Source organism: Equus caballus, chromosome 4 (assembly GCF_041296265.1).
Source record: "Equus caballus isolate H_3958 breed thoroughbred chromosome 4, TB-T2T, whole genome shotgun sequence".
NCBI classification, from domain to species: Eukaryota; Metazoa; Chordata; class Mammalia; order Perissodactyla; family Equidae; genus Equus; species Equus caballus.
In genome coordinates, this window is record NC_091687.1 from 46,070,080 (window position 1) to 46,095,650 (window position 25,571).

General features: G+C 41.2%; 1 protein-coding gene across 39 annotated transcripts in view; it reads right to left on the reverse strand.

The window, feature by feature from the left end:
• The window catches only part of ICA1 (islet cell autoantigen 1), a 142,203-nt gene that overhangs the window by 82,869 nt on the left and 33,763 nt on the right, over positions 1–25,571 (reverse strand). For 34 of the 39 annotated variants that reach the window (XM_070264526.1, XM_070264533.1, XM_070264524.1 and 31 more), the window contains one exon: positions 23,044–23,242. In XM_070264526.1, the coding sequence (XP_070120627.1) occupies positions 23,044–23,242 (199 nt within the window). Of the gene's footprint in view, positions 1–9,008; positions 12,322–23,043; positions 23,243–25,571 lie in introns of those variants that run through there. The other 5 variants (XM_070264547.1, XM_070264548.1, XM_070264550.1 and 2 more) reach the window with 5 other exon arrangements.

Genomic DNA, 25,571 nt, shown 5'->3' on the forward strand with positions numbered 1-25,571 from the left:
CAGATCTCCTCATTCTTCCTTCCACACATGCACAGTTACTCAATAATTCTACAAAACTGCCCTTGTCTGACGCTAAATCCAGGAACAGTTTTCATTCTTCATCATACTTGACATGGCAGTGGGGAAATTCAGAGTTGACAGAGTCTTCCTTTGAAATACTTCATTTTTTGGTTGCCATGACACCAAATAATCTTGCATTTTTTTTTTTTTTACTTCTTTGGTTTCTCCTCTACCTGACCCTTAAAAGCTGAAATTCCAGTCCCCCTTTCTTTGTATTCCAAATCCTCTCCTAAGAGATTTCATTTTCTTCTCATGTATACCAATCACAGCTACCAACAATTCCTAAATGGGAATATCTCCCCTGGTCCTCCTCTTTGGCTCCAAAATGAAATACACAATTCCACTTGGATCTATCCCACACTCATCTCCTACATAATACCCTCAAAGAATGAATTATTATTCTTATGCCCTAAACTTGCCTCTTATCCTGTTTTCCATGGCTCAGTAAATGGTACCTCTCTCCACTATGCCAGATGCCTAGGGCCCATCCTTGACTCTTCTCTCCCCATAAGCAAGCCTTCACCAAATTGTGCTCATGCTAACCCCAAAGCAGAACTTAGATGCCTCAACTTTCTTCCACATTAGTCACTGTTATTCTTGTCCAAGCCACCATCATTAGTCACCTTACTTCTACATTAACAATCTCCCTCAATCCATTCATGCCCCCCACTCCCTCCATCATCCATTTCTCAAGATACTCTCAAAAATCCAGGAGAGTAACCACTAAAAATACAAAGCTGGGGCCAGCCTGGTGGCGTAATGGTTAAGTTCACGTGCACTGCTTCTGTGGCCCTGCAAGGTTTCGATCCTGGGCATGGACCTAGCACTGCTTGTCCAGCCACACTGTGGCAGCGTCCCAAATGAAATAGAGGAAGACTGGTACAGATGTTAGCTCAGTGACAATCTTCCTCAAGCAAAAAGAGGAAGACTGGCAACAGATGTTAGCTCAAGGCCAACTTACACACACACACACACACACACAATCTGATCATTTTATTCTCTTGTTTATAGTCCTCCAATGTCTTCTCAGTATACTTAGCTTAAATTCCAAAATCCATACCCATTTTACAAAGTCCTGATGACTTAGCTCCTGCCCTTCATTGGCTATGCTCCAACAACACCGGCCTCTTTACCCCCATCCTTTCCCACCCCAGGACTTTCACACATGCTGTTATCTCCACATGGAACTCACCCTGGAATCTTCCGGCTGTCACCAATGCATCCTCAAGCTCTCAGCTAAAATTAGTGACCCCACACAGAGAAGCCTGCTCTAACTCTCTTGTCTAAATGACTCTCATAGCACACTGTACTTTTCTTTCACACAATATGCCATCATTTTTAAAGATGTATTCTTCTCTATGAAATATCTATCATGTGTCTATCCCCTATTATTGGCATGAGGGCAGCGATTATGCCTGCTTTGCTCAGCAGTCTCCCCAGTGCTGTGTACATAACAGGGGCTCAAAATATTTGTTGAATGAGTGAACGCTAACACCTAATGGCATCTGTGAATTGAAATATTGTTCTTCCTCTTTGATTATTACAATGGATTGAATAACAATATTAATGGGAGCTTGTTAAGAATAAGATAGCCAGCTTGTCCAATTTATATAAAATAGTACCAAATAATGAGATGGTCAGATACCCAGGAAACGCCTTGAGGGAATGTCACTTGTCGATATCTACACATGGGTATCTATCACTTACATTAATCTAGGATTTGTTTCCTTTAGCTTGCTATCTCCTATTAAGCCGTGTGCCCTCAAGGCTGCCCAACACCATGTGTACTCAATGGGTGGCACCTGACACATGTTTGGAGCATGAGTTAGACCACATCGTGGATGGAAACTTCCAAAGCACCAGAAGCAGAGCTCAAAGTAACCCCAGGACTATTTTGGAACAATGAAGAAGATGCAGAAAGCAGGCCAAACACCATGGATCACAGAGGTGCTGACTTGTGAGGAGCTGTGGGGTTAAAGCTTCCTGCAGAAGCGTAGCACTCACGCAGCTCATCGCTTCCAACTGAGGTTTAATCGTGAAGAGACAGGCAAGAAAAATGCCAGAAGCAGCTACAATGTTGGTTCCGAGCACGCGTGTGTGTGTGCTCTCACATTTGTGTGCACACACACACACATACTTCTCTCTAAAACCTGGCAGTACCTCTAGATTTCCCACATAAGGGTGTCACCATAACACTTGTTTTTCCCTGTTACTTTCCCTAAAAATAAGCAGAGCCTTAGTATCCACCAGTAATTTCAAGCTTATTTCCTGTTATTTCCAACCAGAAAGCTTGGCTGGTATGACCAGTCTCGCCAGTAGCTCTCTACCAGGTCACACTCAGGCTGAAGGGGCACTAGATGTGGAGTCAGCAGGAAAGTGGGTCTCTGCCCAGTTCTCTCAGGCTCTCCAGTGCGACCATGTGTAAATCAAACTCTGGGAGGCCCTCCCTTCCTCCTTACAATGTCTCTCACACAGCACGCAAGCTATCACTTAAAAAAAGGAACAATGAGGGGCCGGTCCCATGGCTGAGTGATTAAAATTCCACGCACTCCGCTTCGGTGGCCCAGGTTTGTGGGTTCGGATCCCGAGAGCGGGCCTACTCCACTCGTCAGCCATGCTGTGGAGGCATCTCACATACAAAATGGAGGAAGTTTGGCATGGATGTTAGCTCAGGGCTAATCTTCCTCATACACAAACAAGGGAACACTGAGGATGGTTAGTTATTCTTAGAGATCTTTCCCTCATCTGGTTTATGAATTTTAATTTAATAGAAATATAATTAGTTTAAAGAGGCAAGTTCTCCCAACTTAGATCGAGCTTCATGTCCCCCGTGAGATTCTGGGGGGACAGAAATCTAGAGAAATGCCCTACAATGCCCTACTCGTTGAATACCAAGCAACCAAGCATATTCTCTCCCTTTTATGAGTATACATGTTATCTCCCCAACTCAACTGTAAAGCTGAGGAGGGGGCTGTTTTAGATCTCTGCTCTATTTCTCATAGCATCTAACACAAGAGGCACCTTCAGTAATTGGCCACTGAAGCCACTGAAGGAAGATCAAAGAATGGAAAGTAAGCCCAGAGTTTCTGCTGACAGGCGATTTATCTTTGAAGTGAGTATTCTTTTCGCAAATGTAACTTTTTACTCCAGAATCAAAGCAGAACGGCAAAAAACACAAATATTGCCACAGAGAAGGGAGACATAGAGGCACTCAGGCTGGGATGAATTGGAAAGCATCTCCTTTTAAAAACGTGATTCCTTCCTCAAGCGACATTCCCAACAATTTTCTAGCTACTGCTCTTCATAGAGGGGTCGGTCTGTCCCTCTGGGAGCTTCTTTCTAGGAGACTGTGGGGAGCAGACCAGAATTCTGACCAGTATTTCAGGAAAAAACTCTGCCTTTAGAGAGCGAACAACATAAGAGGTGAAAGGGCCAAGGCAGGCCTTGCTGGCCTGATTCAAGAAAGATGATGAAGAACAGCAAGGCTATAAAGTGCTTCTAAAAACAAGAATTAGTCTCTAATGACAAGGAATTTTCAGCTAATGCACAAATAGGCTTATAAAAATGTTTGACAGAATAAATGAAAAAGGAACAAGATTTCTGCTTGAAGCAGAGGGGGAAAAAACCAACAAAGGGTACCAATTGGACTCACAAAGCATAGTCTCATTTAATTCAAATTCCTCTAGGGTGTCCAGGGCCCTGATCTAGAGGAGGCATGCACATTTCATTACTACGTGGAAACAGTGCAGCCAGGTAAGGTTGATAGAGTACCTACCTCTTTGGCTTAAATGCTAAAGGCTTTCCAGACCGCTTCGCTAGAAAATGCAACTATTGTGTAGACAGGTATGCACTAAGATCTAAAGGGGACACAACAAGATCATCCACTGTCTCCTGCATCTAAAACATCCAAACAAGTCCACCTCTTACTGCTTTAAAATCTACAGAAAAGGGAGGGTGTTTTTCAGCTCCCTTAGGACTTTCCCACATTAACAGTTAATTTCTTCAGGACGTTTATTGCCAAGTAGTGCTGCAATCTTGTCTGATTACCGAAGCTGAAGAGCTTCATTTTACTATGAGGGAGTGTGGGCCAGCACTGGATGGACAAAGTCGGCAAGGTCGTAGAGAACACGGGGAGTTGGGGGTTAAAAGATAAGCACAGTAGATCCTTGAGCAGAGATGCAACATGACAAGACCACTGTTTGCAGAAGATAATATTTAGGTTAAGTGTGGGTGGGGGAGGAGAGAGAAGGCAAGGAGTAGGAAAGGGGCAAGGGAGAGCGAGGGAGTCACTCTGTTGGGAGTCTTTCATTAAAGCCCTGAGTGATGAAAATCCAAGACTAGGGCTGCTGCAATGAGAAGCAAGCGGAAGGGACAGTGCAGGTGCATTTTGAAGGAAGTCTCAGCAGGATATATATGGTGGCTGGCTGGATAAAGGAGATGAGGCAAAGAATGAGTCGGGTTTTGAGTTTCGGTCCTACAAGACTGGTAGGGTTATCGACAAAGTCAGGGATGTTGTTAAAAAAAAAAAAAAAGAAGCTTGTCTGGGGAGGAGACTGGAAATGGACAGAGGGTAATGTCATGGTGAGTTTGGGCATAGGAGTGAGGACTGTGAGGAGACCTTAGTGTTTCCTAGAAGTTCTCATATATCTTAACAGAGAAATGGGGCTTAACGAGAGAGATCTAGCGGTCAACACGGAGACAGAGGAATTGAAGTTGAGAGAGTTGATTAGGTTGCTCAATGTGAGGATGATGAAGAACAGAGGATCTGCTGAAGATTTTGAGGAACGCTCTACTAGTCAGTTTGAGAAAGAAAAGGCGCCAGTTAGTGAAATAGACAGAGGAGAAAGAAAATTTACCAGAACAAGCAGAATAGTGGCCAGCTGAGAAATTAATCATTTCTTCTGTATTTCCAGGGCTTTGGGTGCAGCTCACTGCACTGGAGTTATCATGTATGTGTCTACCCGGCTGTCTGGGAGTCTATTCAAGGCAGCGACCCCACATTCCTGCTCTGTACCTTCACTGTCTATCTGACACACCTCCCTGATAGAGAAGTAGCTGCCGAGAAAGCCACACGTCAGGGCACAGGTGGAAAGGTGAGCTGCCTGTGTCGTCACACTGCTCATTTTGTGTGTGCTCGGTTCCCCAGCAACAAGAAAGCAAACAGTGACGGAGCTACCCCTTCAGATCCACAGTCCTGCTCAGGACTTCCTCTCCCCGGACCAAATCTTCCCCACCCTCCCTCCTTTGCAAACTTGTCTACCCTGCCCTCTGCCCTTCTAGTGAAGGGAGAAAGAACTCCCCATCTCCTTATCTCTTAATGTTTTAAGGGGAGGCACACGAAAACATCTCACTACAGATTTAGGCTGTATCCTACTCAAAAAGGTAAAACAGGGTTTTTAATACTAGCTTGTTCATAGAATTGTCGAGAAGCCTAATGAAGTAATATATGGCCCAGTATCTGGCCCACAGTAAGCATCCAGTACGTGTTAACCATCACTACCCATTGCATACCTGATGCCTAACACAACTCTTGTTACACAGTCGTGGCTCAAAAATGAATGAATAGTTTAAGCTCAGTTACATAAAGCCTTCATTACCCCCACAGAGCTCTCATGTTTGGGTGATTGTGAAACAGGTATACATATTCAAAAAACCTCCTCCTAACTATAGATTTCTCTTTTATAAAGATGTACACTTTTATTTACAACCTGAAACAGATATTCAGTGTTCTGACAAAATGAAATGTTAGAAAATTGGAATGAAACAGAAATAATGTTAGAAATATTTTAATCTAGTCTGATCCTCCCACCATACACTATAGATAAAAATAAATTAAGAAAGCAGGTCAAATCAAAAGCATTTTCTAACCATTTATTAGATAAAGCAGAGTGCTGTGTTTGGAGGGTGATATGGAGGTAAGGAAGGCGTCTTAAAGTCTTTGAGAGACTTTAGCGCAGTTGAAGGAAAGAAAATTTTAGGACAATTACAAAACAGTATATTAGAACAGTCACAAAGCAGTATATTAACCAAAAAGTGAATTCCTGGAAGTTCTGGGTTTTAAGCCAGGCTTAGAGATGATAGAGACCGTAAATTGATACGGAGGAAGTAAAGGAAGAGACTAGCTGTTTGGGGTGATACACCCAGGCGCGGGACAGAAGCACGAGTCTGTTCTTGCCATATGAAGGTTAATAAACGCGCAAAGAGTTTTGTTGACAATCAAAGAGATGAGTCTGATGAAGGACAATGGAAAAGAAGTTGAAGGAACGCTTGGATATAGAAAATTGGATTAGTTGACTACTGAAGGTCATTTAGATTCTTGAACATGATGAAAGAGCTTCACGAAGATTTAAGCCATGGTCACAAACACTAGCTGAGTTGTGAGCTGGTGGCTCTGGGCTCCTCTACCAGATGGCCAGCAGTATGCTTTCATGGTTTGTCATTCTTTTCTACTTTCTCACTGTCAATTGTTATTTCTCAGGAAATCTGCCGATAGTGTTGGCTTCTATTTTTGTAACTGCAGATACCTTCTGGATTAAAGTGAAGTGTTTCATGTCTGATTTATTTTTATCACTGCTCCTTTCTTTCATGCATAAAACCAAATTTCATTCATTCTAGTGGTCAGTGAGTATAGAGGATGAAAGCATACATTCTTAAATGAGAAGGCTTGTGTTCCAGGTGTGGGGAAATTGAGGTAACATTTTTTGGAAATATGTTGACGTGCTTTTCTGTTTGCATGTCCATGCACCTGACCTTCTCCACTGTCAGCCTGGGGCATACATCTGCCTGGGGTATACGGGAGGCTGTTCAGTTAGATTGTTGTAGGAGAAATACAAAGAGAAAATGGTACTCGCCAGCTTCTACAGGCCCCAAATGGGGTTTTCAAGTCTGCAGCAAGATAATGAGTTTGAAACTCAGACTTTACCAGACAATAAAGGACTACCCAATTTTTATCTCCCACTTTAGCAGGTGGACTTGATCATACTTTTCTTATGGTGGGGGTGGGGTGGTACATGACCAGAAAGAGGAAGGGAGAAACGCTGCCCATCCCCTCCTGGGTGGTGCAGTCATCAGAAAAGTGGGCTGAGGGAAAAACTAAATGCAGAATGTGGCCTGCCCTACTATCTGCTTGGGCGTTTGCAAGGGGCTTGCCTTTCAGGCCCGTCCGCTCCAAACAGGATCAGCCGCATGCAAGTAAAGCAGCGCAGTTGACAAAGGAGGGCCAAAGTTAGCTCCCCGGTATCTCCCTGGGCTCTTAGGGTGTGGAGAGGAAGAAAGGCAGAGGAATCTCACATGACCCATGGAAGGAAGAGGCAGGTGGCTGAGGGTGCTGGTTACTGAGCTTGCCAGGGAGTGGCCCTGGGTTGGGGGCCAAATTGGAGTCCAAGGTAGTCTGAGTTGCCGTTAGGGTGATTCATCAGGGGAAAGTGGCTGAGGCTCCTAGAGCATTGTCAGGGCTGTGAAAAGAGACGAGGCATTACCCCAGCCAGAGGCTTCAGGGACATGCCATGCAAGCTCAGATTGGCTGCCTGGCAGTAAAGACAAGAAATGAGCCAGGGGATAGAGGGTGGCTTCGAAGACGCCATCCGCCCTGCCCACCTACAGGACACAGTCAGCCCAATGCCCTCCTGGGGAGAAGTGAGCGGAATTCTGAAAGAGCATCTCAAAAGAGACTATCTAAACCAGCGCAAATGGGAGGCCAAATTTTGAATAGACTAAACATTTAAACTGAAATGAGGGAGGCTATTTAACCTCATCTAATTGACAAATCTAGAAGTCCCCACCACGCATGCTCATAAAGAAATCACTTCAGGTCTAGAAAATAAGGTAAGGAGACGTGTGCCTAGATGTGGCCTGAGTCAATTCACAATCCCTTCCCACTTGGCCCAGCCACATTCTGTGTGACACTGAGAAAGTTGTGTAACCTCTTTAAGCTTCAAAATCCTCATCTGTGAAGACAGGGCCGTAGTACCTACCCTTTGGAGAATTTAACGAGCCTATTCATGTAAAACACTTAGAACAGTAGCTGGCATGTGATAAACTTTTAATGATATATTTGCTGATTTTGTTATTTCTACTATTAGATTCAACTTCAAAGTTTCTTTTGTCCTATTTAAGAATGGCTGAACATCTGTCAAGAAATGTCAAACTACCATATTCCTGACATTCTTCATTTAAGATGTCACAGCCTCTAATGCATCCCCAAAGGAAAGAAATGTCATTCTGGGACAAATGAGAATTAATCTTTTCATACCATCCCTGACTCTTTCTCAATGTTTTGGTACTTACTGCAGAAAGCACCTCAGAGCCAGGACATTATTTCTTATGAATAATGTTAGCTGTAACAAACCACAGAGGAAAATGATGGCAGTGTTGGAGGACCTGGCGGTGAAGCCTTCTCAGTCTGAGGCTGATCTAGTTCTAAGAGGACGGACCAGCTACAGGCAATGGAAAAGCCACAGGAGCCGAGAAGGACGCAGAGGGGGAGGATTTATTTGTGACGCTGCACGCATTTTTTTAACATGCATATTGGGACACTATCAGTGCCAGCTTGCTCCTGGAAAATTCCCTGTGTTGAACACGTATAAATTAATTCTCAGAGGTGTTTGCTGCATGCCCACAAAGCAGCATGATTCCGAGTAATCAATTCTAGATATTAACTAACATGAGGCTCTGTTCTAGCTCTTTCAGTTTTCTGAGTTAAGCCAGAGAACACTGAGGATGGTTAGTTGAAATGGAGAAAAGATTTAATTAGCAAAGTTAGTACTGACCGTAGATGAGCAAAGTAAGTATATGTGAGTGCCTATGGTATACAAATCCCTAGGCTCTAGAGTTGAAAGAAACATGTATGGTGAATACCAAAAAGCACAATAATGCTTAATAGAGCAGGATTCCTGGGGAATCAAGTGTTTCATTTAAGCGACTTTTCCATATAATTCAAGTTTATTCTATTTTTTTTTTTTTTCTGGGGAAGACCAGCCCTGAGCTAACATCTGCCACCAATCCTCTTTTTGCTGAGGAAGACTGGCCCTGAGCTAACATCTGTGCCCATCTTCCTCTACTTTATATGTGGGACGCCTGCCACAGCATGGCTTGATAAGCGGTACGTAGGTCCATGCCCGGGATCTGAACTGGAGAACCCTGGGCCACTGAAGCAGAGTGCGCAAACTTAACCCCTGCGGCACTGGGAGGGCCCCAAGTTTATTTTATTTTAAAAAAAAATTTAAAAATAAGAATCTTCACACATTTGACATCTGTCTAATGAAGACATCTTTCGTCTTGAACGTTGTTAAATAGAACAAGATCACCTTTTTTGTTGGATCAGCCATCACTGTGAGCATCAGCTATTCCGCAGTGGTGCTCTGGGGAAATATGGCCCCAGGCATGGTCCCAGGCTCCAGCATGGGAATCACCTTGGGAGCCCATTAAATAATCAGCCTTCTGTGCCCCACCCCAGGACTCCTGCATCAGAGTCTTTAGGTGGGACCCAGGATTCTCCATGTCCAATTTGCTTCTCAGAGTTGTTATCCTCAACGTAGGCCAGAGAGGCCCTAACTCAGGGTTAGTTGAATATGCAGGAAGATGTCCTTTACTGGAAACATCGCTGGGGGCCAGCTCTCTTTCTCTGTTACTTTCCTTTTATGAGTAAAAACTTTTCCATAAAGTACTGGCTTTAAACCCACAAGCCAATATGCACAGGACCCTTGGCCAGGGTGCTGGCCTTTGCGGTGTCTACTTTCCATCAATGAGCCTTATATCATCCCCTCAGGCCTGGGACCCTGAGCTTGAAGTGTAACTGCTGTAGGATTCAGGCACCTGACCCCAAGGAACTCATGCTGGAGACCAGCCATTTCACATCAAAAGGGCATTCACAGAACAAGGTGGAACGGGAGAAGTGATAAACGCTGAACACAGAAATATCTGACTAGATATTCAGAAGACAGACAGATTGATGGGCTGGCCTGGTGAGAAGGAAAAAAAAAATCCCAATACTCCTTAAGGGTGCTGGTAAAATGACTCCCTGGGGTCAGAGGAAATGAAAACAGAGGATGCAGAACATGCTGGAAGATGGGGCTGTTACTTTAATGCAAAGCTGGATCTCTTCCACCACAAAACCACTTTCTCCCACAGCAACCCAGCGCTACCCAGAGACCCATTTACTGGATTAGGAGGAACTTGGGGCTGAGTGTAGAAAGAGCATTGACTACGGAGTCAGAGGACTTGGGTTCGAATCCTGGTTCATACATGTGGCTGTGGGCAAGTCAGACTCCTGGGACCTCAGTGCTCTTAGCTGTGAAATGGGACAAAGACTTCTTACCCCTACTAAACTGCTGTGTAGATTTCATGAAGTAATGAATACGAAACAGCTTTGTAAACTGAAGACCATTTTACAAATATTTAATCAGAAATAGTCTACAGTATGTACATATTTAAGTAGCTGCTACATCTATCTATAAGGCAGAATGCTAAGAAAAACCCCAGGCTGGGAAAAAATTCAAATATGTTAATTATCTTACATAAATAAACCTATCATATTGTTCAGTGTGGAGCTTAAATATCTGCTGTGCTTTTGTATCATGAAAAAGATATATCTTTAAACAAAAAATGAGCAATATTTTGACTTTTTTCACAATTTGTGTTTAACACTCTCTTAAAATATGTTGTTCTTATTTTCTCGATTGAAGAATAAGTGAAAAAGTCGATGAAATCTTCATTTTCTTTTCAAAATCCTCTTTCCTCACATCAGTTTCTCAATGCCTACTTTACTTACACAAGTTATTAGCTGAAATTGCAAAATGGTGGGGGAAATGGGGATATGCCAGGGAGAAAAGAGGGACAAGTAGGTCAATACAGAATACAAGAGGTTTTGCCCCAAACCTAAAATACGCTAAGGAGAGGGAAGAGGAAGCCTCACTTAGGAAACCGAACCATTGTCTGGCTTCATGTCACTACTTTTAGCTGTTGCTTTTTATTTTCAAGAGGAAGACGTGCAAAACTTTTTTTAAAAAAAGGCAAAGCTAGTTCTTTTGGCACAGAATTAAAATTAAAAGCAGACGGAGGCCCGGATAATAAGTACCAATAAAAGCTTTAGCTGACATAGCTTCAATTTACAAATCACTGGCTTTTCCTAGCAGGGCTTGGGGAAGGAGGGGGAGGAAGGATCCCCTACACAGCCTGGATGAGAAAGGTACGGAAGCTTTAAAACTAAAGATGCTTCCAACGTTCTATTCTAAAACACTTGATATGTGGTGACCATGATAAAATTCCAGTGAAACTTGAGAACCTATGCTGTCTCTGGAAACCCAGGGAGCAGCGATGGCCTTCTGCCTTCCCAGTTGTATCTGACTTTGACACACAACTCTGTTAGCAGGAGCCCAGTCCATAACGTGTGCGCAAAAAGATGTGTGATTTAGAATCCGCATGTATTTCAATTACTTTTTAAATGTGAGCATTAAGAGGCCCTTGAGAGAGTATTAAAAATAAACTAGTGATAAATAAATACTAAGAAGCCAGAGGGATATAGATTGATTTGTGGCAACTGATATTACTTCTCAAGAAATTTTAACGACAAAATTAGGGCTCACAGTAGCCTAAATACTCTTGGTTTAGTTTGTAAAATCTGGAAGACTACCGATAAAAAGTAACTGATGAAACTGCTAGATTTAGAGGAAAAGAGTTGAGAGAGATACTGCAAGGAAAGATTTTGGCTGAGCATATTAAACAGCATGAATGAGAATTAAAAGTGGACGATGAACACAGCACAAGTCATTAAAGCCAGCAGAAAACTTCCAAATTAAAAGACCAAATATCAGCCTATATGATGCTACAACCCAACTCAAAGGCCTCAGCATGGGGTGGAAAATTCTTTGGGAAGGAATTTTATTTACATTCTCACTGGTGCAAAATAATAGAAGTTGTTCCTTCTAGGATGAAATTGAGGGGAGATAGGAAAAATTATGTTTTTACTTTCTCACCTTTTTCTAAACGCTTCAGGATAAGCATAACTCTGCTTATCCCAGTTCTCTTAGAACAGTAAAGGCTTTAACAGAAATGTTCTCATCTTTCTTGATTTTGGTGGGTTTCCCTCAGGCGTTGTTTCGATTCTTTCATCCCTCAGTGACTTAACCACCTCACATGGCTCTCCCTGCTGATGGCTTTCGAAAATGACTTCATCCTCCGACCTCCTCCATCGGGCTGCCCGTCTGACATCACCTTTGGAACTTAGTTTCCCATCTTGGCTTCTAAAGCCTGTCTTCTCTCTTCCTTTTATTATTATTAAAAAGAAACAAACAAAAAAACTGTCCCAATTTTTGTCAACTGAAGAGAGTTTTCTGTCATTCTCCCTTTCCTTCTACCAAATCTTATTTGCTGTCATTCTAATCTCATTAATTCTCATTATTTTTTAATACAAATTACTTTAAGGATAATACATGCACACAGCACAAAATTTTAAAGGCACAAAAAGTCATACGGTGAAACCTCCCCTCACGCTCATCTCTGCTTATCTTCTCTCCTCTCACCCCCTTCCACCCCCAATCTAGTTCCCTGCCCCAGAAGCAATTACTGTAGCCTGCATCCTTGTCCCCCTAATTTAAGATTAAAAAAAATGAAAGGAAACAAGATCCTAAATGTAACATATTTTACTCTGCTAGCTTCTTTTCAGTCTCCCTGTCTATTTGAGAAATTTCTTCATTTATTTCACACGCATTATTAATCTATGGGCTTTTCATATGGTCCTTCTTCCCTCCATGTGGGTATTTTCCAAGTCTCTTTGCCTGGACCTCTCTCAGAACGTGAACTAATACCCATGAACTATTTTTGCTTTTAAGAATGCAGAGTCTTACCTCTAAATGCCTAGAAAAAAGAGACAAAAACTATTTAAAAGAACAAAGCAGAAAAAAAACCCAACCAACCCATCCCTCAATTTGTTTATATAATTAATCTATCTTGAGAAGTATCCCTTATTCCAATGTCAGCAGTCGCCAGAAGAACCACAGTAAGGAATCAGCATCTAAATGACAATGGTTGTCTCAGACTCACAGCTGGGGAGTGAATTTAAATAGATGGATGGACAGATAGATGGGTAGTCGGATAGAAAGAGCCAATCAAGTGTGAAGTGTTACCAAGCCCTAAAATCATATTTCATTTGATGGGAACAACAGAAGCTTGATTAATGCATGTGGGAATTTCATTTCAAAGTTGTACTAATGGCCTTTCAAGGGCCTGCTTCTTTTTAGAGCTCCCTGAGTCCATGTAAAATTGGCCAGTTTAAGATTTTAGGGCTCCTATATACGAGTCTCATTTATCTTGTGCAATGATTAAGTGTGGGATAATTGCCGAATATGAAACAGAATTTTTTCACTTGGGGTAATTTTATTATACCTGGAATTGTCCTGAAAATTTTATGCTAGAAGGCTAAGCACAGATACTTTAAAGCTGCTTTCTGTTTGAACAAAATCGTCCCATTCACAACAACATGGATGGACCTTGAGGGAATTATGTTAAGTGAAATAATCCAGATAGAGAAGGACAATCTCTGTATGACTCCACTCATATGAGGAATTTAAAAATGTAGACAAAGAGAACAGATTAGTGGCTACCAGGGGAAAGAGGGGGTAGGGGGTAGGCACAAAGGCTGAAGTGGTGCACCTACAACACGACTGACAAACAATAATGTACAACTGAAATTTCACAAGATTGTAACCTATCATTAACTCAATAAAAAATAAAAAAATAAAAAAATAAAAAGTTGCTTTCTGTTTAAGTAATTTTACTTTTACCAAAACTCATTAAAAGAGGCAAAGTGAAGCTACTCTTTGAAGAAGTGAGTTGAAAGTGGTCAAGAATCCTGCACAATTTAGTGAACAGACCCACCCTTGGCTAAGTCATATGCTGGGTAATACTCCGGCCTCAATTGGCTAATTTCCCTCTTAAATTAGTATTATATCGTTCTCTGGAGATCAAGGAATCATCAATTTTTTTTTTTTAAATCTCAGAACTATGAATGGAAAATACGAGTTTCCTATTGACTCATTCTTTTGATAGTTCAAACAATCAAGTATGGCTAGACTTAGGACTTGGGATACAAGGGGATTCTGAGTTTCCCTGGGAGACAGGAAACCTGTGAAAGCACTGCCAGTCTATGACTCCATTAGGGGGCCAATACTGCTTGGGATAAATCCTGTTAGGAACACTTTGTTGGGGTTCACAAAAATAATCAATCATTTAAAAAGTGCTATTCAAAGCTTCTCAATATCCCTTAGAACACGGGTTTTCCCTAAAGCAATTGTGATTTAGAGATTTCTTTCTGAAATATTAACTCTGCATAGCCAATTTATAAATCCAGTCTTATGTGAAAGTGACAATTTAGTCAACCATCAACTCATTATTTTTTCTGTCACTGAAAAGTCTGGTTGCAAAGAAGAATGTATTTGAAGGAAATTCTTTTAAACTCTAATAAAAGTAGCTTACAGGGGCTGGCCCAATGGTGTAGTGGTTAAGTTGTGTGCTTTGCTTTGGCAGCCCAGGGTTCACAGGTTCAGATCCCAGGTGTGGACCTACACACTGCTCATCAAGCCATGCTGTGGCAGCGACCCACATATAAAACAGAGGAAGACTGGCACAGATGTTGGCTCAGCGACAATCTTCCTCAAGCAAAAAGAGGAAGATTGGCAACAGATGTTAGCTCAGGGCCAATCTTCCTCACCTCCCCCCCCCAAAAAAGGTAACTTATAGTACTATAAAGCTATTGGCACTCAGGAAATAGTAGCTATACTGCTCCTGTTTGAAATTAAATAAATCTTACATTTTTTAATGTATCTAAGTAAATCAACATTTTATAAAATAAGAGTAATAACATAGTGAGATGAATCCCTAAATCATAAACATTTAAAATGAGAGTGCTAAGCTGACCCACCAGGGTGCAACTGTCTTTTTTCATAGTAAATTCTTGAAGATGGTAAAAATCATAACCAATTTGCCATGAGAGAATAAGAGGACTAGCTAGAAAAGATGATATTTGAGCTGTTACCCAAAAGGAAAAGGGTAATCTAGAAGGATACAGAGATATGACAGACTTGGAGACTGCAACTAGAGAGAGAGTAACTAGTATATCACCCTACTTGAATACAGTAATTTTCCATTTAAGCATAATCTATAATGACACCTTCTTCAGGAGCTACCAAAAGGAGGCACAGGCAGATGGAACAGCCTGTGGTTGGGCAGGGGAGGGGGGGAGGGTGTCATGGGCACCAGCCATCCCTCTGACCTTGCAGCCAAAAGCACAACGCGAGGAAACATGGAAATAATGAATCCATCCAAGAGATTCTAGCTGCTGAGCACTGAGAAGCCCTTGTTGTAAGATGGGCTCATTATATGGCAGCATTTTGACCTGAAACCGAGGATTCTACTCAGTAAAATCTGTATATTTTGTATATTATCATCCACGAAATTCTAGAAACCAGGCTTGCATATGCCATCCAACAAACATAAGTCTTAGGAAGAAAAGCCAATCTGGCAAAAGGAAAACTATCTTGGGCCAGATCAGTTCACACTTCCCTAACGCACTTTTGTCTAGAGTTCACTTTGAAACTTGAGTCAAGCAAGCTTTTCCCTTAAACAATTTAGACAAATGCCATAGGCAAAGATTTGACATCCGTCTCAAATAAGAAGCAGTCCTCTCCAGCCCTCCAGGAAAAAATATATTTTATGCCGACATATTAACTTCTACAGTATTACATATGTTTATTTTTTAAAACTGTACCAATATTTATTATTCTTATAGGAATTAGATAATCTAAATTATGAATTAGTATGTGTAAGCAAGATGTTCTAGGATAAAATCAAATGATTTCACCTAGCATAGGCTGAGTCTCATTTTTATTCAATGGCAGGATTAAATTTCATTCAGTAACACAAATATTTATAAGATGCATATTATGTTGGTTTATTGTGGATTTGGGGTTCACAGGAGGTTCTTAAAGAGCTATTTACACACCTATGTTCATAGCAGCACTATTTACAACAGCCAAGAGATGGAAGAAACCCAAATGTGTCCATCAATAAATGAGCAGAGAAATAAAATGTGGTATATACATGCAATGGAATACTATTCAGCCTCGAAGAGGAAGAAAATCCTGCCACAGGCTACAACATGGATGAATTTTGAAGACATTATGCTAAGTGAAATAGGCCAGTCACAAAAAGACAAACACTGCATGATTCCACTTATATGAGGTATCTAAAGTAGCCAAATTCATAAAAACAAAAAGTAGAATGATGGTTACCAGGGGCTGAGGAGGGAGAAAAGGGGAGTGGTTGTTTAATGGGTACAGAGTTTCAGTTTTGCAAGATGAAAAAGGTTTGGAGATCTGTTGTGCAACAAGGTCAATATACTTACTACTGAACTGGGCACAAAAATGGTTAAGATGGTAAATTTTATGTTATGTGTTTTACCATAATTAAAAAATTTTAAATTCCCCAAACTCCTTAACCTCAACATGTACTACAGGTGTTTTTTTTTTTTTTTTTACAGGTTTTTGGTTTTTTGGAGTTTTTTTTTTTTTTACAGCAAACTCTTTTCTGTAACAGGGCAAAAAAGTAAAGATTTTGGCTTTGCAGACCACACTCTGTGTTGTAACTACTCAACTCTGCCATGGTATTGTGAAAGCAACCATAGACAGTAAGTAAATGAATGGGCATGGTTGGGTAACAATAGAAAGTTTATTTAGAAAAACAGGTGGCTGGCCCATGGGCCACAGGTTTCTGCCCTTGCAAAAAAGTATTAATATCTAATTAAGAGATAAATATTATCAGTTTGTAAATACCAGAGGCTCCTCTACCCAAGAATTATGAGTAAAACATTTTTCTTTTCCAGAGTCTAAGATTGGAGCAACAAGACTGAGCAGACTCAGCAAGTAGAACTTCCTTGCAATAGGAGGAAAACACCACACCAACAAAGGACATGTTAGCCTTGCCCCAGTGTCTACACTTCTCTGTAGATGCACTTAAGGATTTTAGAGCTTAATGATGTAGAGAAAGAATTAATAAAAATGTTACAGCTGGAACAGCTTGGTGATCATCTAGTACCTACCTCTCCTTTAGTGTGTGAGAAAATTGCAATAGACTTCTAGACTTCTCCACACTGTTACAGCTGGTTGTAGGCAGGGCTGGGAAGAGAGTGTAGAGCCATCCCAACTCTGAGGTCATGTTCCCTCCTCCTCTCTACTTCTAATCAGGAGCAGCAGCCCGCCAGCCACCAGCTCTGCAAGAGTTATCTGTTTCATGCATGCTATCCCAAATGGTCTTGGCTTAACACTGAAACTAATTTTTGCTGTTCACCAAGTTCAGTGGGGGAAATCAATAAAAGATACACAAAGCCCCAAAGTCCTCATCTCATGAAATTCAGAAATGAAAGCAAGGGTGCAATTATTTGTTCCCTTCCCAGTTGTGCCATAGGAAAAGGGCATGTTTTCCCTATGGCATTTAGGTAGTATAAAGAAACAGTAACCCAAGGGTGGGGATTAGCAGCTAGATTCAATCTTCTTGGGGACCACAAAAAAACAGGTACCCTATGGGCACAAGGAGTGCAGGGGCACATTTATATGGTGTTTGACAAATATTAATGTACAACTGAAATTTCACATTATAAACTATTTAGACCACAATAAGAAATTAAAAAAAAAAAAAAACCCAAACAGGCAGCCTAAACAACCAAAACAAAACAAACAACAGACACACACCAAAAATCAGCAAATGAAAATGGAGAGTCATGAAACAGATCTGTTAAAGACAGTATTAGCTTTACAAAAGGAACTGTCACCTCATCAAAGAACTCAATCCAGAGCATAGACTTTTAGAACTAGAAGAGACAGATGAGACGATGGGTCAACCCCCGCTTCCCATTTATGTGTGAATTAAGCAAAGCCCTGGGAGTCCAGGTACTGCTTAAACTGACAGACAGTGCTGGCCTATTGTATGGGCCCAAACCGGAATGTTCCACATTCACTTTACACAACTTGTTAGGTGCTGTCCGTCGTGCCCTTGGCACTGAACTGAAGCAGAACACTGGTTTAAGCTGGAAAGCTGGATGGTCCAGGCGAAAAGGAAAGGCCTTTATCACAGGACGGGGAGACGGCTGAGTGGTGATGCTCCTACATTACTTGGCATCTCCAGTTCCCACGGGACCTGCCCTCAATTGCTAAGAGTCCAACCTCTGACAAAGACCAATGCTCTCAGCAGTAATTAATGATACTGTCAAATTAATTAACCCAAGTCTTTGTCCACAGGAAAAAAAAACCTCTAACATCAATACTGTTTACTAGTCTTTGACCAAGCTCTATAGACCCAAACCTTCGCTGGGACACAGGAACACCACTGACTGATGACCCTAATAAAGTCCCAGCTATTAAGCACCACCATTTGTTAATAAGCCTTCTCTTCCTTGAGAATATGACTTAACTGAATGAACAGCTCTCCAAAACTTAACACTATTTTAAATAGATATAAGCCCGAGAATACCAATGTGTATCATTCATATTTCCTACCTTGCCTTTTAGATACCGTTTTGAATTATGATGACAAAACGCTTGACAAATGCTGTAGGATTTCACTAAGCCATTTAGAAACTGGCCCTCATTAAAACGCTGGTCCCTTGTCCTTGTCTATAAGGACTCCGACTCATACAAATGCCCACGTATACATTTCCATATTATCTCTTTAGGGGATTCAGAACTATTTTCTTACACCTAACGCAGCTTTTATTCCATTTAGAATAATTACCCTCCATCCCATTTCTGACTTTCAAGAAAAACAAGACACTTAATTGACCACAGGAGGACTCTCTCAAGGGCATCAGGCTGCAAAGGCTCTTCTGTGAGCTCACAACTTAAGCTGATGTAATCTGCTACAAGAAGCTGACTTCTATTTTTAAATTATACCCTTTTACTCTGCCTTCAAAGGACACATATATCACACGTTGTAACTGCTCGTAAAATACCCCGTGGTGTAGTCTCCCGTCCATTTCCCTCTGGGGTGAATCACACCGTCAGGAGGGGCTTCCAGTGTACACGGCCGCCCAGCCCTGCCTATTTAAATTCACCCACTGCTTCCTATTACTGGGTCTTCAGGAGAACAGCTACATATGGCCACACTCTCCAGGTGTCTTGTTTATCACGGTAATTTTGACAAGGAACAGATGACTAGCAGGGTCCTTCTTGAGGGCTGGGATCAAGTTTTTCCACCTCTTTGTATTTCCATCCCCAAATACGGGCGCTTAATAAATGCTTATTAATGTTGCTGCTGAGAGCTCTGTCATCAGGCCCACATGCTTCAAAGGGTGCCAGAATGAAAACAGATTATTTGCTTTGTTTAATTTTAAGGCTTTCATTCATCATTTCGGTCATGCTCACTGTGTGTTATTAAAAAAGTTTCTTAGCATTTTGAAGACTATGAAAAAAGCTTTGGTTGGAGGTGAAAGTACATTTGATCTTGCTATTTATTTATACTTATTCTGCTCTTTTCTAAATTGAACGAAGAGCTCGGTAATTAAAGTGGGGCCCTTATGGAGTGGGGTAGAGGTCAGAATGGGATGTTTCTCTCTGGTCTGCTTTCCTCTCCCTTCCATGGGTACCCAGGTCTGGAAGGGGCCCTACAAAAGCCTTCCAGCAGCTCTGGCAGCCTCAGTGCGCGGGTCCTGCCAACCCCTTCTCCACATTAAAATCCAAGTGAGCCAAGAGAACTCAACTTCCATCACGCTTCTCCCTTCTCAACACCCTTCCCTTCCCCCAGCCCTCAGGGAGATGGCCCTTCTGGTGTGGCACTGCTTACCTTTCCAGACCCATGGTCTGGGCACCCCTGTCCCCACACCCACCTGAACTTTTGTACTCTGCTTATAAGGACCTTTCCCGTCCTTGAAAGTGCCCTGTTTTCTTCCACCTAAAGGCCTTTGTCTAAGCTGCTTCCTCAGCCTGGAACTCCGCTGTGCTGTCCCTACGCCCTCCACCCATCTCCTCACTCATCCTCCATGTCTTGTTTAGATGCCACTTCCTCCAGGAAGCCTCTCCTGTGGCACCATGTGCTACCCCAGAGAATGAGTCATCATACTGCATCATGTTTACCTGCTCTATCCCCAAGTGACGACACTCGACACAAGGGCAGCAATCATGTCTGCTTGTTCACCACTATATCTTTCAGCATGTGGCCTAGCATGCAGTAGGGCTTCAATATCATTTGTTGGATGAATGAATAAATGAATGAATGCATACTAAAGATTGCAACCAGGGGAATCACATTTGTGAGGTGTGAATTAGAGTGCTGTCTCCTTAGGAAGTGTGAACTCAAACAACAGAATCTACAGCAAAATACGACTATAGTTCAGGATTCATCAGTTGAAACGTGAAGGTGGCAGCTGGCTCTAAGGAGACTGAAATTTGCCCTCCCACAGTGACTCCTAAGGACCCACCTGCAGCTGGATGGCTCTCCCAGAGGACTCAGAAATACATTTCAGTAACACATTTCTGAGAGATAAACAGAGACTCTGTTTAAATGGAATCCCACTGGGGCGAAACACTAAAGCTTGCTGGAAGTTAAATTTCATGTTAAAACTCCAAGCAAACAGCAAACTCCACAATTTAAATTCATCCCAGAGAGGGCAGCAGCCACAAATTAATAATGCTGCTTCTTACCTGCAAAACCACATGTCAATTTTCAAAGCATCACAAGATCAGTTGCATGTGGTGGGAACGCCCTGGAGGTTTGAGAAAACATGGGTCTGGCACTTCAAACTCAATGGCTGGAACCCAGCCATCCGATATGAGTGTTAACGTGGGGCCAGGTGCTAGGCTGGCCCTGGGGTTAACGGCAATGAAGACGACCAATCCAATCCCTGTCCTCATGGAGAGTCTCACCTAATCAAATATACACTTGAATACAGACTTCTGAAAAAAAATCTGTTCCCTAAATTCTAAGTACACCATGTTCAGCTATTAAATTAAATTCAGCACACATGGGATTGTGAAGTAAGGCATTGCTTCAGCTACTTTTGCATGGCAAAGGATCTTTTTTTAAATCGTATTTCCAAAATCAACAGATTGATGACACTAAAGAGTGGGAAATGTTTCAACATTCAAACCAAATGACGAAGGGCTTGGTTTCTATTTCATCCTTACACAGCGAGTAACCACCCACCAAAACAAAACTAAACACACACAATCCCACGTGAAATTTTCCCACCTTCCAGAATAATCATATGTATTCTTTTATTACCTGGCACATAGAAGGTGCTCAATAAATATTTGTTGAATGAATAAACCACAGGAGAGGTATTACTATGAAAATGCCTTTCTCAATTTTAGGCATGTTCTTCAATTTCCTTTTTTTCTCTCTTAGGGAAAAAAATTATGCATATTTACTAGGATTCTGACTTTCACTGCCCTGTCTGACTTTGGGCTAGTTACTTAACATAGGTATCATTTTCTTCATCTATAACACAAAATCTGTGTCTTGGTTATTGTGAGGCTTAAAGAAGGCAGTATACATAAAGTGACTGGCACTGTGCTCTGCAGATAACATTGGGTTGGTTTTTTTCCTCCTTTTTCTTCTTTAACCTTTCCACTCCATCCTCCTCCAACACCCAAATAAAGCCCCGAAGACAAACCAAATTACTGGCATGATTAGAAAGTCAGGTAACTTCAAATGTAGCCTGGGCTCACCAAGATCTAGCTATCAAGTCTTAAAAAGTTTTATTCACTATTTTGGGGTCTTTTCTCTTTTATAGAATGAGTGAATTTCACTAGATCATCTTTAAGGGACTTTTTCATTTCTAATTTTCCATGATCTCAGAAACCTGCCTTACTGAGAAGTTAGATGCTGCTAACACATTAAGAACATCCATGATCAGAAATAAAATGGACCTTCATAGGGAAGGATTCTTAATCACAAACCAAAATAAAACTTGACCTTTAAAACAATTTGTATCAATCTAATACCTAGGTCAAGAATCGGTGACCCTATTCTCAAGTAATAGAAGGTCCCTCCTTACGTCCATCCCACACATCTAACCTCTTGCACACCATTCCATTTACAGCCCCACAATGATGTACTTAAAAAGAAATCCAGGGATTTTAAGCAATATCACTAATTATAAATGGATCCTTTGAAATGAGTAAGACAGTTGACACAATATTATGTCAAACCTCACATTTGCTTGATTTTTTTTCTTTCACACTCTGAAATTTATCCAAGTCGACCAAACAAAGAACTACCAAGATTGCACACAACAAAAATCTTACTGCATTTCATAAATACTCAGTTTATGACTGCCACCTAGTGGCAGGATGTACCCTTCTATGACAAAATCTCCAAACAGCTTGAATTGACACAAAATAATTAAAAAAACCAATGTAAGATTCTTCCTCTGCTGCTCACCAGTTATTTCACAGAAACTTAAGGGCATATCCATCTCCTCAGCTCCCTATTTTCCTCAGACAAATTTCTGAAGAGGTCCACTGCAGATGGAGTCAATGCCACATTATTTAATCCTTACAACTAAATCCCACTGCTTCTGAACTTCACAAAACAAAGGAGCATTACTCTTCTATTAATTTTAATATTCATTAGCAATTAAAAAAGATTTCCCCAAAAGTCTGTTCTCACCTTTCACTTTCCTTTGATCTAATCTCGATTTTTAGTTATGCATGAAAAAGCATTTAAAAGTGACAACCTTACAAAAAGTGCACATTATATGAAAATCTGACTTCAATTAGAACCAGTTACTAAATCCCAGCAATTTCTAGCTGTCTGTTCTATCTCATCCTTAGAGAATTATATATCACATTAATTGGTATTCTGTCACATAAGAAGACACCAGCGATGATTAATTGCATCCTTGGTGCTTTGGAACGAGGTCTTCCTCACTAGAGGGGTTCAAATCACATCTCACTACCTTCCAGCAGGTACCCCTTTTGGTAACCTCACAAAACATCGTACCTTCCTGAACTTCTCCATTTGCTTGCAGAGGTCTGGATCAAGCTCCTGTGACACGTCCTTCATCCATAATAATGCTCCTCTGTATTCAGTCCGGCACTGCTCCATGCGGTTCACCGTCAGCCAAGTGTCCGAGATGGCCCGATGCCGAAAAGTCTCCACTTCTTGGTGAAATCGACACAAAGGATTGCGCAGGGCCAACCTAGACGAGAGGATAAAGCCACAAGCTTGAAACTAAGTGGACCAGCAATTTGAATCCTTGACACTTTACTAATCTTAAACTCATGAGCCTAGAACAGTGCGTGGAACATACACAATGCTGCAGAAATACTTCATGAGTTATAATGGAAAGTATGTGAACTGATGAGTCAACCAGAGACAATTACCCTTAGATTACTGTTACTTGACTACACCACCAGGAAGTACTTCTATCAGTATTGTTAGGGGTGGCATTATGCCTAGGCAAAGAATGCTCTTTTGAAGCTAAAACCAGTCCTGTGTTAAAGGAGGACTAATCATTAACCAAGGCATAACCACTTCCCATGTCTACTCTCGGTCCCTCTCTGCCTTCTGCTCCTCTGAAGCCTGCCCTTTGAGGAGGGATGGACATGCGTATGATTAGAGCCTCCTTGGCGAGGCCATTTTGCATGACTTTCCAAAGGCCAGGGCATCTGTTTGCTCCAACAGTTGCAGAGAATAAAGAATGAATAGAAGCATTTGTAAATGGTCTAGGAAGGGGGGGAAGTACATTTATTGAGGGCCTACTGTGTTAGGCACTTACAGACAGGTTATGTGACTTGATGATTATAAAAAAACAAAACCTAAGGATAGTACACCAGAAATGAATGTATATTATATAACAAAGTGTGTATAAAATAATTATAATATTTGCCATAATATATTGTCACTTATATGCAGCAAAAAAATGTTTGAGGAATATAAAACTTTGAACAAAATATCTATTTTTTGGGGGGGGAAATACTGCTTCTTCCATCTCCCTACACAAAATGAGTGTCAGATGAATTACACTCTTAAAATGCAGTCTTCTCCATGAAATTGCAAAGCATAGGTTCAAAGAATAAAAATATGATAAATATTTACGTTTCAATTTAAATGTAATCCTACTAAGTGGAAGGCAACAATGGTGCTGGCAGCTTCAGTCAGCTCTCAGCAGTCCCGGGAATGTCTGCAATGCTTCACATGTGCATAGCACTATAAGATTATAAATGGGGCTATCAACTTTAAGAAAAAAAATCCCTTTTTCTATTCTTTCTAGTGTTCCTCTTGTCTGCAAAGCATTGTTTTAAAATATTCAGCACTTCTCTAAAGATAGCTTGCTCACGCCATCCTACCTATGTGTTGCAGGTTGTTTTCAAAGACATATTGTTGTGCCATAAAGTAAGCTTGTGTTTTATCACCATTGGATTAAATTTAATACTCACTTTTCATCAAATTGAATGAGCAGTTGTAGCAATGACTACCAAATAAGTCAGCGAAACAAATGCTGGTGTGAAGGTTTATAAAACTGAAGCCTTCTAATTAAGAGAACGAGTCCTCAGCTGTCCCCCTAAGGAGCCTGTTCATTTCTGGCCTCCTTTTTCTCTTACCTAGGATTTTGCCAATTTTCCTAAACTGGCTGAAAAAGAGTCTTGTGAATAAAATATTCTCAATTTCTTTGACAGTTGTCAAGTTTGACAGAAACCTTTGAAGATGTAATGACATGATGACGGATGTTAAGATCTTGAAGAAAAAGGCATACAAAATCATTTCATTTTTTTTCCCTGTAACTTGTTTCATGTAAAATCAGAAAGGTGAAAACCTGTTTACTTGTGCTACCAGGTACCGTCTGGACCAAGAAAAAACTCAATAACCAGAAATATCAAGCTTCAGTGAAAGACTGGCCCACACTTTCATTCAGGAAAATTGACCCAATGGGGATAGTTAATAAAGTGCCTAAAGGTCTACTCCAAAGAAATTTCTCCTTTAGTAGGAAAAGGTGGAAGTGACTTGAGTAGTGGCCAGCAGGCTGGGTTATGTATCATGGCACGCCCAGATAATGGAATACTATGCCACGGATGTTTTTAAAAATGTATATAGGGACATTAAAAGGTGTTAAGGTTATTTGATCAAAAAATCAATTTGCAAAATAATCAGTATGAAATATTATACAAAAATTGTATGGTATGATGCTGTTTATATTAAAAACACATTCTGGCATATCCCACAGTATGTCCATTCAAGGTTTGAGAATTCAACCTCACGAGAGTTTTATGTCATCCTCCTACTTCAAGTCTAGGAGGACTGGTTTGGATTTCATGTGCCTGGTGAGCAGCTGAGGGTCGTGAAACCAGAACCATCTTGCAGGAGGCCACCTTCCAAATTGCAAAGTTGTCCAAGCTGCATTAAATGATGGATATGGGGCAGTGTGCTGGTTTATAGTAGTAATACTTTCAAGTATCATTTGAGTTGTGTGGGTTGATTTACTTTACTGTTTTTGTCTGTATCCAAAGGTTAGATTATATAAACTTAAG